At 42.3% G+C, this 17,649-nt stretch overlaps 1 protein-coding gene across 9 annotated transcripts in view; it reads right to left on the reverse strand.

Annotated features, from left to right (window-relative positions):
- Nucleotides 1–17,646, reverse strand: part of ERMARD (ER membrane associated RNA degradation) — a 31,331-nt gene extending 13,685 nt beyond the window's left edge. For 3 of the 9 annotated variants that reach the window (XM_049695555.1, XM_049695554.1, XM_049695553.1), the window contains exons 1-11: nt 17,575–17,646; nt 14,487–14,655; nt 13,019–13,158; nt 11,961–12,062; nt 11,580–11,669; nt 9,299–9,396; nt 8,721–8,857; nt 7,223–7,337; nt 6,180–6,282; nt 2,401–2,430; nt 1,677–1,745 (exon numbers count right to left, since the gene is read on the reverse strand). In XM_049695555.1, the coding sequence (XP_049551512.1) occupies nt 1,677–1,745; nt 2,401–2,430; nt 6,180–6,282; nt 7,223–7,337; nt 8,721–8,857; nt 9,299–9,396; nt 11,580–11,669; nt 11,961–12,062; nt 13,019–13,158; nt 14,487–14,655; nt 17,575–17,580 (1,059 nt within the window). In that variant the 5' untranslated portion in view covers nt 17,581–17,646. The other 6 variants (XM_033403958.2, XM_033403959.2, XM_033403961.2 and 3 more) reach the window with 5 other exon arrangements.
- Nucleotides 17,647–17,649: the final 3 nt, after the last annotated feature.

Below are 17,649 nucleotides of genomic sequence, written 5' to 3' on the forward strand. Positions count from 1 at the left end.
ATCTGAAAATAAACTACATTCCTTCATAACTTAATGACCGTGAATTTAATTAATTTTCTTTCCTACACATTACCTTAAACACTGATAATAGATCTTCATCAATAAATCTGAGTAAAAGTACAAAGGAAAATGCAAGCAACTGATTGGCTGCTTCTTTCGGAAATTCAGGTAAACTGATTTCCCCGTGGCTTAAACGATCTCTTAGACGGGGACCTTCCTGATGGTTCAGGAAATCCCAGAGAAATTCCTATCAAAAAAAGGACACAGAAAATATTTGGTTAGTATTCTCAGCAGAAAGAAGGAAAGTCCGAAGGCCCAGAAAGGGCAAGCCCAAAACATCTGAGGAGCAGCAATGTTCATTACAGAAAAGTTAGACTGAAAAAGAAAGTCATTCAAGGTCACGCAACAGGAAAGTATCAAGTTACGATAGTCCCTGGATCTCTTGGCTTTATCACTGCACTCGACTACCTCAGGCAGGACTGCACCCCACTAGCTCAGGATGGCCCTGAGGAAACCCCGTCCTCTGTAACTGCACTCCACAGCCTCAGGCAGGACTCCCCTGAGGGCACCCTGCTGTCTGTAACTGCACCCCACCCCTCAGGCAGGACTCCCCTGAGGCACCCTGCTGTCTCTAACTGTACAGCCTGCTCCTCAGGTAGGATAACCTGGGGAGCCCTGTTTCTGTACCTGCTCCTTGGCTGATTGATAAGAACCTAAGAAGTTTGTAGAACTCACCACCAGGGCTGCAAAACTGCTTGCATGGCTCCAGTGCTTAGTAAAAGTACCCTTTCTCATTCTCACCCTCGTGAAAAACGAGAACTGGGTTGACCACATTTGGAAGCTAACTTTCCAATCAATAAAAGAATCCACTGCTGTGCTCCTGCATGGACAACACCATTTTTCTTTCCCCTCATGGCTCTCCTTCTTACATGTCCTTTCTCACATCACTCGTTTACTTCTGAAGCCCTATGAAGACACTGCTTCTTTCTTAATGGCAAAAATCCAAGGACTCTTCCACAACATAGAGGAAAATAAGTCAGAAAACCCAATTTGCTGACCCAGGCAAATTGCTGATGGACAAACAGAATTAGACAAACTACTTCAATCATCCTAATTTCCTGATGGCAGAAAGGACGCCCAGAGAGCGTATGGAATCTGACTAGTGTCACACAGCCGGAACTGGAACCTAGGTTGCTAACTCCCAGTTAAAAGGAGAAAATATGAAAATTCTATTTACAGTCCAAAGTAGTCACTGCAATAACTTCATAAAATACAAAACTCTGATAAATAGAAAATGGCTCTAAATAACTACCTTCTCTCATCCAACACTCTGTCTTACTAGTCGCATCTGACTTTGCTGTCATTCACGAAGCAAATGCAGTCCCTGCTACCAGCGCAATACAAAACCCACAAATTCAAATATTGCTCAGAATCAGGTCAGCTAAGTCATCAGGCCTTAGGAGAAGGACATTTAAACAAAAGCATGAAGCACAGTACCTGAGCTGGGCTCAGAGCCAGCGAATGACAGTTGCACAGACAATGAAGTTCAGGCATGGGAATGCTTCAGAAGCATTTTTTATGGGCACGTCACAAGCCAAAATTAACATCATTCTTGAGAAGTGCTAATCACATCCATAAATACAAGGATGTTAGATCGTAAATGCCTAATACTTTACCATTGCAGGCTCTCCAAGGAAAAGAGGAAGTTGATTGATTTTACCATCATTCAAGTGTTTTGCCAATATCTAAAACACCAAAAAGAAGTAAGTGGATTAACTGGTACATATACAGAACTTTCAGTGTCAAAAGATATTGTACATTTGGTATGACATGCTGTGTAAGTCCAAAGCAGATTAAATGAAATAAGGACAGTCTTAAGAACATAGCAACCACCTGTTCAGAAAAGGTTTTCTCAACCAATACAATGACTTTAGGAAGATATATATATGTATTCTTAATTGTGTGTATGTGTTTATGTATATTTACATGTATATAGGTGTGTATATGTGTATTCATGTATATGTCTGTGTGCATTTATGTGCATATATATGTATATGTGTATTTGTGTGTTTATGTGTAGTGTGTGTATACAGGTATACGTGTATATTGTGTTTATGTGTGTTTGCAAACACTGTGTATGTGTACATGTATATACGTGTGTATATATGTATATATGTATGCTATGGCCTTTCCATAACTTCAGAAGCTAGGTTAATAAGACTGGGTCTCAATTAGTCTGAAAACTATACTCAACACTATCATCACCTTTTTCTTTTTCTTTTTGCTTATATGACTATCAACATTTTCCTGTAAGCATATGATTTATGGCTGATCTTTAATTTTAATTTTAAAAGAATATAATGTTTTATTTGTTTCAAAATACCTTATAAGTTTACTTACCTCATCAAAGGTAGTATAAAGAGCTGTTGACTTCAGAAAAGGAAATAAAAGAAATAATTAAAGCAAAATACAAGTAGTGTGACACTATTCAAGCAGGAAAAAATTCTAGCACAGGGCCACAAATATGAAACCTCCTTTTGTGTAAATAAATCTTTATCTAGCAACACTTTGGGAAGAATGTCATTGACAACATAAACACAATATAAAAGACATGAGGGCTTCCCGGTGGCGCAGTGGTTGGGAGTCCGCCTGCCGATGCAGGGGACACGGGTTCGTGCCCCGGTCCGGGAGGATCCCACGTGCCGCGGAGCGGCTGGGCCCGTGAGCCATGGCCGCTGGGCCTGCGCGTCCGGAGCCTGTTGCTCCGCAGCGGGAGAGGCCACAGCAGTGAGAGGCCCGCGTACCGCAAAAAAATACACACACAAAAAAAAAAAAAAAAAAGACATGAAAATACAGCAACCCTGGCAGTCTAGCCATGTTAGAATACTGCTCTAACAAGGACTGTAGCTCAGATACTTCTTTTTTTTTTTTTCTTTTCTGTTGAGAAATGTTTTTTTATTGTTCATGGACTACTGATCACAGACAGAAAGCATCTGGCTTATTTGTGACTTCAATCATTAGCTCTCCATTTTAGGTTAATGCCAATATTTGAGAATCAGGCCTGAGTGAAAGCAGTAATAAATACTAGACAGAAATGACAAAAAAAGTCAGAAGTATCATAGCCCAGATTTCCAGAGGTCTGATCTAAATCAGCATATCTCAGCTAACCGGTCTTTATGATCTTATAGATTTGAATTTAAAGTGTATAATCGAGTTTAAGGACTTGATAAGAAAATAGCATTTTTATTTTGCAAATTAAGGGTAAAATGGCTGTTCAATTTCTTCATACAAACTGGGCTTTTAAAGCATACACTTGACTAGCATACTTAAATATTTTACCCTCCAAGCATTTTTTCCCGCTTTGTTTTTTTTAACATCTCTCAGATACCTCTAACACTTACGATGCCACAACTTCACAAATCACTACTCACACAGAGCACTTCTACTGATGGCTGGTATTTGTGTGCAAGTGAGCACAACTGAATATTTTCTCCAACAAATAGCCTTTGTTTTTCATGCTTCTTGGTATAATTAGCCCAGACTTTATAGACACGGCTCGGGGCCAGGCTGCCTCAGCACTCTAATCCCAACTCCACACCTCCTACAAGTGAGACCCTGAGCACCTCCATGCTCAGCTTTCTCTGCAGAAGTGTAAGTGAGGAATGCCCATCTCAAAGGCTGCTGGGGAATTCAGTAGGATTTTACATTCAGGTGCTCAAGAAATGTGTTAAACTTATTAATGCTTATTAACATATTTTCATTTTAATACTATCAAATACTCCTGAACATTTATTACTGTGCAGATGACTCTAAAGCCCATGTATTGCTGACCCTAAAATTTTTTCCAAGCTCTATTCTAAATATTCAATTGCCTACTAAATATCCCCACTACTTCCTCAAAAAAGCTGAACTTTTCATTCATCTCCATAAACGATGTGAATTAACTTCTACCTTTTTTTTTTTTGCGACGCCATGCAGCCTGCGGGATCTTAGTTGCCTGACCAGGGATCGAAGCTGGGCCACGGCAGAGAAATTGCGTAGTCCTAACCACTGGACTGCCAGGGAATGCCCAACTTCTACCTTATTTTATGGAGTTGGTATAAATGTCTTATCTCTCACCCCTAATACACACAAGCTTCTAAAAGTCCCTAGGTCTTTGCTCATCTTCATATCCTGCATTGATTCTGAAGAGACCTTATGCCATAACAAGTATTCAATAAATAATTACGGCATTTGCACAGCACTTTATAATTTTCATGTATGTATTGCTTTGTAAATAAACTGATGCTATGTTTATTCTGGATAAAAGCCTGGGCTAAAATTTAAGATATTCTTCGATAAACTACAGCCTCTGTAGAAACAGTCACACTATTTATTTGTGCAGTGAAATGACAACTAAATAACCAAATTCATAGCATCACAGAGCCGTGCAGTGACTGGTCAGGTTACCATGAAGTCAACTGTAAGAGCACTCGAGTGAGAGCTGTGACAACTGGGGCTCTAGTTTCTGCTGGAAGACCCAGGCTTCACTCCACAACACTGGACTGGGCAGAGCCTACATCAAAGGCACCGGGTGTGGGCACCAGCGGACATATATGGATGACCCACTCCAAAGGGGCCTACACCAGAGAGCTCTACAAAAATGCACATAAGGCAAAGCAGAACTGCCTCAAGATAAGACAGAAAGAGAACGCAGAGAAAAGCAGCTGTTAGATCCAAGTAGATGTGGCTCTGGGAGGTCACCACTGTGGCCGGGAGTGGTCAGGCAGGGGACAGTGGGCAAAGTGAGAGGAAAGACACGCATGTTCAGGAACTGGCGAGGAGCTTAAATTATGCTGGGAATCAGAGGGAAAACAAACTGGAGAAAGGCTGAGGCCAGACTCTGACATCCTTACAAGCCATGCAGAAGCGTGAGCCTTGCAGGCAGGCGCTGGGAGCCATGGAAGGTTTCTAAGCAGAGGAAACCATAAAAGACACAGGAATACTCGTGAGTTTAGAAAACAATTAGTGGCAGTGTGAGAATGGATTAGAGAAGGAGAATCATGAAGACTTGTGGAAGATGAGTTACCAGGTGAGCGTGATGGGGAGCCAGGTGAGACCTCAGCACTGAAGGACCACAAGACAAATCAGGGGTAGAACTGATCGGCAGGGCAAGTCCATGAAGAGAATGGAGTGCAGGCAGAGCATAAGATGGTGCTAAAGCTTGGTGCAGAGCAATTCAGAGAATAAGGATAATAAGGAATACCAGAGAACAAATTTGTGGAAGAAAAAATTTGCTCTTCTGAAATAAAGTAAATTTGAGATGCTGGGGAAAACTCATATGAAGATATTCAACGAACAGGTGTAAACCTAACTCAGGAGATCAAAGAACCGTGAGTTAGAGACAATGCCTTGGAGACTGCTGGAACTTAATGCTATAAATTGCCCTCTTGGCACTGCTTTAGCTGCATCAACAACTTCTGCCATGTTGTGCTTTCATTTTTATTAGTTTCAAAGTATTTACTAATTGGTGTTGCTCCCACACAGGTAACAGCTTAAGGCATGGTATTATGTGAGGTCTCCCAAGGAATAAATATAAAGAGAGTACAGGGTTGAGAACAGAATTCTGAGGAATGCCTATATAAAGGGGCACAAAGAGGAAGCTGAACTAGTGAAAGAAACAAGAATCCCAAGTATGGTAGATGCTGCTGTTGGTCCCATAATATATACTCTTCCTTTCCCCTACCTAATGGATTCTCCCATAGCTAACTAGGCCCGTGGCCACCCAGAGACATTGCTAAGCCTCCCTGGCAGTTCTGGCCCAAAGGAAGCAGTATCCTTCGAGAAGGGCATGCTGTAGACCACCCACGGCCCACCTCATGGGGTTACAATAGTACCAGTAAATATGCCTACAGAGGAAACACAAGCATCAACGCATCTGATGACACCATTAGGTTTAAAAGACTACCTGGAAATATGACAGAACCCTCAAAAGACAATCACAAATAAAATAAATATATAACATATAAAATCACAATAGGAAGCCACAAAAAATGACAGTCAGGCCTTCCAAAGAAAGTTCTTAGCTAAAAAATTCATTTAACAATAAGCAAAAATATGATATTAAAAGCTTTTAATTAGGCACGGAAGAATGTCAATACGGCAACAACAGTCACCATCAACCATTTAAAGCAGTGTACCTCAGCAGTCAGAAGTCTCTTTGGACATTTGTTAACTGTGGCAAAAACTTTCCTAAGTCCAGTCTCTAGTTGCACCAATAACAGTATGGCACAGTCAGCAAACCTGTGAAATTGAAGGAAATAAGCAAAACTTCATGTTTTCAAAGTAAACACTGGCACCAACACCATAATAAGGGCGCTGTATTCCAGATACTCCCAACATGCGTCCGAAGCAAGGAGGAGTGGCATTACTCACTAATATGAGAGACAAAGCAGAATCAAAGTCTCATTAGACTAGTGACTGTAAAACGATTTTCCAGTGTCTTAATGTATGATGCAACACTTTTAGCAGCTGCAGTAGAATAAAGTGTCATCAAGGATCTGCTAAACTTATTTCTTCACTTCTAAAAAGTACTCAGAAACCAGGATTTCAGTGGGTTCTCAAGGTATCCAATCAAATGTACATATCAGGATAAGGTAACTTGAAAGGAAGTAAAGACCACTGACCTCCTGATGCTTCCACTCCTGGGCTTGCTCCCCAGGGAACATAGAGACAAACTGTCATCTTCTTTCTCTCATGATTCTCTAACATTGGACACTATGTTTCAGTCACAGTAAGAACTCAAAAAACTATTAATAAGTTGATTCTGAAAACTGATCATCAGGGAGCTCCCTGGGGGCCTAGGGGCCAGGGTTCCGGGCTTTCACTGCTTGCTGTGGCTCGGGTTCAATCCCTGATGGGGGAACTGAGATCCCACAAGCTACACAATGCAGCCCAAATTTTTTTTTTAATTTTTAAATAAAAATAAATTCATTAGTTAAATAAAAAATAATTGTCTCTATTAATTGTACAAAAACAGTACAAAAACTAATGTTTAAAACACAGTTACAAGATGCCTTTTAGTTAATTATATGAAGATATTCTATGCTCGGGTCTGCTCTTGAGTCAGTCCCACTCCTACCTGCTCCAACTCCAATAGCGACAAAGCAGAAAGGCTAGGGTTTTTAGAAGGCCTGGCCTCCAAGCTGCCAATGACCACTATGTAATGCCACACTTCAGGTACCTGTGAGACTTGAAGTTGAGTAATGCAACTTCCCAATATGGCAACATGATTTTTAGTATAAAAGTGGATTTCTTCATCACTTCTTCTAATACTGAAAGTACCTCATAAGTAACATCTGTAAAAATAGCAAATATTTTTAAGCACAACCACACTAATCAACTGAAAAAAAAGGTGTAAACACACTTAGGGAGTGATGCCACTGAGCCGACCTCTTCAGGAAAATAAACCATGGGCCCTGGGCAGCGTGCCACCTAAGCGTGAGACCACCTGAACTAGCACCAGGGTTGCAGGTGACCACAGGCACCCTTGGAAAAAGGGAACGTGGGCAATTACATCTCTTTAAGCTAAAACAACTTTGAGTAGAGGAGTTCAGGGTCAACAAGCTGACCACACTGACCAAGAAAATTAAAAATATCTTCAGAAGATACAGGAATCAAGTGTGAACCCAAAGGTAAACTATGGACTTAAGGTGATTATGACTTGTCAATGTAGGTTTATCCTTGGTAAAAAATGTACCCTCTGGTGGGAGGTGTTGATAATGGAGGAAGCTATGCGGGGGGGGGGGGGGCGAGGGGGGTGTGGATGGGAAATCTCCGCACCTCCCTCTTGATGTTGCTGTAAACTCAGAACTGCGCTACAAAAATAAAGTCTTAAAGAATATATACATTGGGCTTCCCTGGTGATGCAGTGGTTGAGAGTCCGCCTGCCGATGCAGGGGACGCGGGTTTGTGCCCCGGTCCGGGAAGATCCCACATGCCGCGGAGCGGCTGGGCCTGCTTGTCCAGAGCCTGTGCTCCGCAATGGGAGAGGCCACAACAGTAAGAGGCCCGCGTACCGCAAAAAAAAAAAAAAAAAAAAAAAAGACTATATACATTATTGCCAGTCACCTGACTACCAGAAGGATCCATGATACAAAAAGGCTAAGGTTGCCGGGACCAAGATGATCTGTACTGTTCCCTCCAGGATTAACATCAGCAAATACAGACACAACACTTCAGCCAAAGTGGAAAAGAATGAGCCTGGAGCAAACACATGGTTTAATTGCTCTTTCAAAGTCCTGTGTCCCCCAACCCCACTAATTTGGTAAATGGCTTTCTCATGAAAAGAAAACAAAAGATGATATAGGAGAACATTTATGCTAGTGGTACTTTTGGCATAAGGATTATGAGTACAAAGACACGAGAGCTAAAAGAAGGGAAAGTGCGTTACAAACTGGTCCAAAGCCATTTGTATGCCAACATATCTGCACGATGAACTAACTTTATCATTAACGTTGAGTCACGCAGCCATGGCCCTCAGATAACCCCGGGGGCACTGTGGGAAGAGGTAAGGGTTGATGTGGCCAAATTTAAGAGGTTCTTCATGAAACTTTCAAAGGCATCTTGCCCCTGGAGAATAACTGTTCCACCTACAGAGTTCAAGTCTCAATGCTATTTAATAACTCTATAAATATCTTTACAGAGATATATTCAGGAAAAATGTGGCATGTGGTACTTACCAGGGAAAACGATCAAATCCTCTAAGCTTGTAAGAGTTATGAAAGGTCGATGTGCCAATGTGAACTTAGTTTGTTGAAGGTAACCCTTTAGTAGTTGACCCAATCCTGCTGTCAACAATATCATCATTGAACAGTATCTAGTGGGAAATACCATAGAGATCCATTAGAGAAATGAACTCAGCACACATACAAAAAGCTCTACTTTCAAAAACAAGAAGTTTAAAATTAAGAAAATAAAACAGCATTAAATCGCAGGAAACTCCACGGGCTGTGGGGATGGAGCTGTGCAGTGGTCGGGAGGACCAGCGACATCTCAGAAACCTGTGAGCTTGAACCTCGGGTCTCCCACGCACCAGGGTGCTGTGGCCGTCACCACCTGAGCTTCTGGGGCGCAAGTCAGCGAAATCATAACCCTATCACGCCAGTCATTCTGCCACTAACATTCAGTTTTATCTTCAAAATCTTGTCCCAAACTCTCATTCTTCTCAAAATACATCTTTCCTTGATGTGAAATTCAAAATAAAACAAACTCTTAAGTATATCAAAAAAGAGAAAGAATCCCTCCCCCAGCATCTTACTTTGGAGGAATCTCCTGCGGTGCCGCGAAGCCGTGCCACAGAACGTTGCGAAGGTTGAGTCCACGCGGAGAGCCCACGAAGACCTTGAGCACGTCCATCTAGGTAGTGAGGGGGCAGATCACCGGGTCACTGAGTAAACCAATACAACACTGGGATTATGTGAGCTCTCTTCTTGGAATTAATGGAACCAACGGTATATAGTAATGATAACAATAATAATAGACCAACACTTGCTGAGCATTCAACATGTCAGACACATTTTGTGTTTATTTGTTACTCACTCACCCTCAGCACAACCTCTGAGGAAAGTACTATTATTCCCACTATGCAGAAGAGAAAAATATAAGCAAGGAGAGGTGAGACCAAGGTTTCAGAGGCCACAAAGCCACAAAGAGGGATGAGATGCCACCCAGGCTACACTGCTTTCATACCATACATCAACATGGCCAGTATCTAGATAAAACAAAACAGAAAGTGATAAACAGAAACTCCACAGTAAACAGCATGTGCTCGGGATAAAATACAGAGGGCAGTGACGAAGAGCCAGACCACAGAGGCTCCAGCCTCTTCTCTGACTTGAAGCTCACCGTTCACCTGCTCTGTCCCTCCATCTACAAAGCAAAGACCCTCCCAATACAAGGACCCTGCTTATCAGACTGCAATAACTATACCTTTCCATGGGCTACCTCTGGGTCTGGAGCACCACACCTTAGAGGAGATTCAGAAAAACGGAAGCCGTTCAGAGACTAAAAGAACTCAACCCCACGTCACATGAAAGAAGAGCTGAGCCTCCAGGAGACTCAGGAGAGGACTGAAGCTGTCTTCATACAACTTAAAGACTCGCTGGGAAGAGGAAACAGATGCATTCTGCATTCCCCTCAAAGGGCAGGACGTTTATAAAGAGGGGTTTCAACTCAATGTCAAAAAGCTTGACAGCCGGTCCTTCGATGCTATTCTGGGAAGTCTTGGCTCTACACTAATTTTAAATACTTTACTATTACCTTAATTAAATGTTAATGACTATAATATTAAGAATTTAATATTGTTTTAAATTTAGTATTATTTTAAATTAATTGTTCATACCATCTGGGCAATCAGAAACATATATGCGAATCAACTAGGAAAATTATCTGGGAGCTAAAAGGGCTGCAGGTAGGCAAAAGGCTCACTGCACAACACAGGCAGAAAATAAAGAGCAGAAGAAAACGACAGAACTTAAGAATTCAGCGTGACACCAAGCAGTCTGTATTTCCCTCCACACCCTCCACCAAAGAAAACAATCCTTAAGCTGACAAGGGGTAAGGAACCACCACCGTAAGAGTGGGAAAGCTCTACTGACAACGGATTTCTTAATGTCTTGTTTGTAGTGTCCTCCCGGCTTGGCACTACCCTGGCTTCCCCCTTCACCTCAGCCCGGCCTTATTCAGTTGCCTGAAGGTTATTCACTGGTCTTAAACGATCTTGATCATGTGGCCTCTAGAAGGTTTGAAAACGTACATAGCTCTGCATGTTTAATTGGCATCTAAATTTTTTTTCCACGGTAAGTTTGAACAGCTGCAAAAGGTGTAATTTCTCGGACGTTAAAAATATTGATCTTTTTAATAATAAAACCATAATATCACTCTTTAAAGGGTTAAAATTTTATTCTAGAATAAGTATTACAATCTATAACTTGCAGAATTAGCATTACAATTAATACATAATCAGTGGATCAAAAGACTTCAAATTGCTCATTTGCCTGGCCCCCCAGAGGTTATTATATCAGAGGCTATCCCACCAGAGGTCATCACATCAAAGGTTACTACTACACCTGAGGCTCTTAGACCTGAGGCCCTCACACCAGCAGTCATCACACCAGAGGCCATTATCAAACCACATTAACACTCAGGACAAGAGGGAGGTGTGTCTTTTGGCTGGAAAGGGGATGTGGGAAAGGAAAATATGCTTGAATCACTGAAATTAATTTTTTCCTAACAGAGCATCAATTTCTTTTTTTTTTGTGGTACGTGGGCCTCTCACTGTTGTGGCCTCTCCCGTTGCAGAGCACAGGCTCCGGACGCGCAGGCTCAGCGGCCATGGCTCACGGGCCCAGCTGCTCCGCGGCACGTGGGATCTTCCCGGACCGGGGCACAAATCCGTGTCCCCTGCATCGGCAGGTGGACTGCCAACCACTGCACCACCAGGGAAGCCCAGAGCATCAATTTTTGAAGAACAGAAGTACAGCTAACATCGACTGTTTTGCGCTGTGTCTACTCCATCAGGTTTAGGCAAACAAGCTTACCACAGACTGCCCAAAGACTTGAGAGAGCTCCTCAGATGCAATCAGATCTCTTAAAAGAAAGGGGCATTCCTTCCTAATCAGTAAATACACCTAAAATTCAAACAAATATTGTGTAACAATCGTATTATGAGTCAGATGATGTTAACAAAAACATCGCCCATAAAGCAAGTGTCTGTACAAATGAGAGGACAAAAGTACCGAAGACACCGACGTTTTTGATCTCATAATCATTCAAAAAGAAAAATATTTAAAAAATCTGTGCTAAGTGATTGTATAGGAAAACAATACTTAAAATCAAGAAATCTGAGCTAAACTGCAAAACAGGTTAATGTTCTTTCTGATACTTTACTGGACCAACAACGAAAGAGTCCTCACACTTACGTCAGCCAGGGCTCGCTCCAGACATGATGTCAGCTTCATTAAGCTAAGAGAAATAGCAAGAGATTGAAGACTTCCCAAGGCATCAAACATTTCAGGAAATAACTGTTTAGAATAAGACATATGTTAGAATTCGTGTTCAATAAGTATTATTTCTTAAAGGCACAGTTCTATTAATGAAGTTCAAACCTCTGATGATTTCAATTGGCATATTTTAATGACTTTTTTGGTATAGGTAAACATTTTCTATATAAAAATATCCAAAGAATCAGAGAGATGTTTAACTCGTTAGACGTTCAATATCTAAGGAGTTTTTGGAAAGTTCTTTATTTACTTAAATGTTTATTAAAAGCAGTACATCTGGCATAACTGTAAATTGAAAGGTCAAATATTTTGACCTAATCTTATTTCCCATTTTGATTAGTTCTTAAAAATAGGTAAACATAAGGCAGCTCACCCTGCCACTTAAGGGAGCTACTACACAGGGAAAAGGGAACACCCTTGCACCCTCCATTAGGAAATCCAAAGTATTTTAGAATTAGACTCTTTTATAGTTACTGCTCTACTGTAATAATTTAATGTTCCAAGTGAAATGGCTGGTTTGAACCAACCACCAAACCAACCATCAAGCCATCCAAAACAAGGTTTGGGCCCCAAGCTATTCCTCCTCCCTTCTATTCGCCCTCAACAAGCCAAGCATCCCCACCTCCGGTCTCCCGGTCCCACCGTCTCAAGAACACCTTACTACCAGTCTGTAAAGTCTTTCTTTTTTTCTGGAGCTGTCCATTTTTCTCTGTCCCAGGACCAGCACCCATGCACCAACCTACGTCCCTAAACCCCAATCCTGACACTGCATCCAAAAACTTCCTTTGGTCAAAGGATGTCTCAGCTCAGGCTCTGCGGGCTTTGTCAACAGCTCCAACTCTGCCTTGCAACACTCAAGCCTTCTTACAGCTGAGGGCCCAGAGGATGGAGGAGACCCCTTTAAAATCAGCAAGTACTAAGGACCTCTAAGTGGAATCTGAAGTCTTTTATTTCTAAAGGTTGTTAAAAAGCCGAACCTCTGGAACACCTGTCCACTGGAACCCCGATGAATATCGCGTTTCAAATTGCCCCTTGGTCAGAGACGACAGATGTAAGTGGACAGCCTGGCACACAGGGCCCAGCAGCCTCACGCTTTCCCCGTAATCCAGACCCTGGGCTTCAAGGATAAGAAAGCAAGTTAGTACCACAGCTCCACATCGTGTGATGCAAATGCCTAAATCATCAAAGAAAAAGGGCTTTAATTATGAAATTTCCATAAAGTTGGCAACCAGTTTATAATTGGACTTACAATAAAGATACTCATGTTGTTGAAAATAAGTTACATAGTGTTTATCTGCTTATAAAAGAAAAACTCTCATTAGCGAGTTTGAAAAATAAAGGTTCAAATATTTTTTCATTTTTTCAATCTCTTTATCTGTATATAAGTTTGTACAAAATCAGCTTCATGTTGTTATATATATTTTAACCTGACTTTTTAATGTAACATTATTAGACTATGAGATTTCCAATGACATTATTAATAATAATTATTATTATTTTGGAATGTATTTAGAATATTAATTTTTGGTTTTGTTTTTTTGATAAGTTTTGGTTGAACATTCACGTGGTTCACGATCAAAAAATATAAAACGGTGAAAGTCTCCCTTCTGCCACCAGTTCTCCTTCCTATAGCAGCTACTGTTATAAATTCCTTGGGTGTATTTAGAAATATTTATACATACACAAGCAAATAATACATGTATGTGCTCCTCCTACTTTTTCACTCAGCCATACAGCTCAGAGAGATTTCTGGATCAGAAAGATGGGCCTCCTCACTCTTTTTCACCACTGCATAATATTCCCTTGCATGCATTTTTTTTTTTCCATAATTCATTTAATCAATCCACTACCACTTAACATTTGGCTATTTCCAATGTTTTTTCTTTCTTTCTTTCTTTCTTTTCTATTACAAAATGCTGCAGTAACTTGGCACAAACACATGTTCATACCTGTGACTGGGCCTGTCTTGTACGTTCCTGGATGGAATTGCTGGGCCACAGCACATTCCCTTATAATTTTTACAATTATTATTATTTTTCCCATCCCACATCCCTACTTCAAAAGACATACAAGAATGCCTGGAAGACATTTAAAATAATTGTATATATCACTGGTCATTCTACACCCTTAATTCATATGACTTCTATCTTCTTCCCTCTTCCACCTGGATCACAGGCCATAAGCTGAGAGCCCCTCAGCCCTCACTGCCTCCCGACCCCTTCCTCCTCACACCTGGTTTTCAGAGCCCAGCTTTCCCTTAAGTCTCCTATGCGTCTCTGCCTCATTCCCTCTTTCCACACCGATTCCTTTTCTCTTTCAAATTAAGGCTGTACTATAACATCTCCTAACCCAAAAAGCAATGAGCAGAGAGGGAAATTTTACAGGTCAAGACATTTTAAATGCAACAGTATTGACGGGTATTTGGGCTTCAGAGAAAGTACAAACCTGATTCTGTATAAACCACACAGTCTGTAATTGTCGTCCAGCATACTTCACCATTTTGAGTTACAATACTACTGATATCGCAATTTTCTCTGGCTTCAAACCCGAGTTTACAAATCATATCATACACTGAAGGAGAAAGACACGTGGTAATAGGATCCTCTATTAATATCTGAAATATAAAACATAAAACACTGTTTAACATGAAGTAAAAATTAATTTTAGTATATATTTAAGTCACATGAAAATTCTATTCTGTCTATTCTGAGTATAGAATATACTCAGGTATAGCTACTGCGTTAACACACTTTCCGAATGTCACGAGAACTATATGATTAAAACATTGTGATTAAATGTTAACTAAAGATTACTTATGCAAATATTTCCAAGTAAATGCTTAAAGATTTTTAATTACTTTATTAAGCATAGTATTTAAGAATTTACAGAAGCTCAGTATATTTTATGGATAGTGCCTTATTCCTTTCAGCATTCTTTTGCTATCCCAAAGTTATCAAAATAAGCATTTTTTAATGAGGAGTGGGAAAACAGAAAATCAAGCATAATGAGTTAAAAGAGAAGCAAAAACCGTAACTCTGACTCCCTATATGGTGTAAAAAGCAGCACACCACACTGCTTTTCCACGAAGGATTAAATAAAACCAAATTTTCATAATTTTCCCGACATTACATGAAGCTCATCTTATAAAGCTGCAAAGAGATCACATTCTAGGTCTAAAACTGACCTGGGGTCTTTATGTGATGTACCAAGTTCAGGGGTCTCTGTGTTCTAACATCAGTAAGTCCTGGCAGCTCCCTGATTTGGAAGCCAGCCAGGTTAAGTTCCTCCATCCCAGTCAGCATCACCCTGTTATCCTGTCCGCTATTCCTGTCCCCAAAGGCTTCACTTCCCCCTCTCAGGCCTGACTGTCAACCAATCCTTTCAGGCCCTAGCAGGTGAGGTGCTGCCCGAGAGACTCGTGTGGAATATTCAGTGGTCCTCTGGGACACCTGCTCAGCCAGTCGGTGCACACCCCCAGGAGCACTGCGGGACGGCAGGGGAGAGGGGACTTGCTCCCGCTGCCTGCAGCCTGGGGCTCCCTGTGCGCTTCCTATTCCTTTGAGCACCGCCCTGCAGCAGCAGCTGAACTCAGTCTGCAGTCTTCCCGACACCTGTAGGCCCAGCTTTACCACCGAATGCCCACCACAGACACAACACCATGCGTCAGTGCCTTCCCTTCAGAACTCTGCTTCCCAGACTTGCCAGGCCCTTACACGTAGCTGGGCAGCACAGTTTCCTCCTTAGACCCCTGAGTTTCAGCCAGGCAGGGGCCCTCCTCTAAGTTTCTAAGCTCTAAAATTCCGACCACTTCCCTTAGCTCCCTCAGTCCTAGGGGGAGTGACTGCTTCCCGCAGCTGCCGTGTCCACAATACTACTTGCAGAGATCCCTTTTTATCCTTTCAGATAACTAGTTAACAATTTTTACCTAGTTAACTCTTTATACCAAATTATCTTAGTGCAAAAACTAGTGTGGTTTGTCTCTGGACTAACACAGAAATATAACTCTAAAAGGTCACATTCACATCAAAAGGGACTCCTTGCATTTTTAAAAAGGATTCGAACTCTAAAGGAATGAGCTGTAGTTCTGGAGTGACAGGTGACAGACAGAAATGATATTTCTGCACAAAAGCCCATCTACTCCACTAGCAGAGTGGGCCCTGGATTTGGCACCTGAAGTTGTAAAAAGGGTCCCTTTTGGTTGTAGGCACTGGATCGACACAGTTGTCCCTCAGACTCAACCAAACAGTAAGATCTTAGAGCACAGAGACCACGCCTTATACAATGCTGTAACCCCAGGACACAGCATAGACCCTGGCACATAATAAATGAAAAATAAGAGTTACATGAATGATTGGCTCCTCCTACCCTGAGCTGCAATACACCCCTCCAAGTCTCCAAGACCTTCAGATCTGAGGAATGGCTATATTCTACCCCTACCAACACACATACAATTCTACAAGTTGGCTTCTAGGTTAACTTTTAAGCCCATACTCTGTTAGACAATAAAATCCAACCTCAAATCAACAAACATTAGATGCTGCAATGCTCTGATTGTCACTCATGACAATAAATACATCATCCTGTGTATTACACTCAGGAACATGCCTGTCCCCCCAGAAGCCAGAAACCCTGCATGTTTATGTACATGTGTGTGCACCTCCCACGCCCTTTTTGATACTTCAGTGTCTTGTCCAGAGCAGCATGGGGTAGTGCAAACGGCCTGTGCTTGACAGCTAGAATGATCTGAGTTTGAATCCTTTCTCAGACTCTTTACCTCTTGCCTTGAAAACGTTACTTAACATACCCGAGGCTTTTAACTGTAAAGCGGTGCAAAATATTATCGCCTTCTCTGGTTGCAGTAATTAGAGATGATACTTGAAAAGCACCTGGCACACAGTACTCAGAAAGCAGCAGCTAGTGCTAAAACTGCTGACAGATGACTGACATTGAACTCCCTGAGGCAGGAATGTAAGTAGAATCCTTATTTTGAGGCAACCCCACTGAATCCGATCTACGGTCAGTTAATGAGGCCCTTGTGATTTAGTTTTACGTTATCAAAATGGCCTAAAAATGTCCAATGTAATTCTGACTTGCAAATGTGAGCCAGAGTCGAGTATTCCTACACATACTTCCCACACTGCTCAGGGTACCACCTAGCGAAAACTTCCCTTGGGGCGAAAGCCAATCAGAACAAAAACTATAACCAATGGCGCGTTGTGCGTGCACGACCCGGCCCCGGTGAACAGCTCCGGGCCGTGGCTGTCGCGGCCACAGAGCCTCCACACGCGCGCAAGGCGTCCCCTCGGCCCCCACACCACGTCCTCGCGGACTGCAGCCGGGACCTCGAGCCCCGGGAACGACGTGGGGTCGGGCGGCGCCAAGAAGCAGGAGGGCGGGGCGGGACGGGTCCAGCAGGCGCCACCCAGCGCAGGCACGGCCGCCCTCCGCCGCGGCACCGGCTGCGGCCCGGACGGCGCTTCCCGCGCCGCACCCCGAGGGGCGCGCTCAGGAGAACCGGCGACTGCAACTCTACCTCCATGACTTACGGCTCCCGTCCACGGCGCCGAGGGATGACGCAAGCCACGCCATTCCACGTCACGTTACGTCA

This window comes from Orcinus orca, chromosome 12 (assembly GCF_937001465.1).
Source record: "Orcinus orca chromosome 12, mOrcOrc1.1, whole genome shotgun sequence".
In the NCBI taxonomy this organism is placed as follows: Eukaryota; Metazoa; Chordata; class Mammalia; order Artiodactyla; family Delphinidae; genus Orcinus; species Orcinus orca.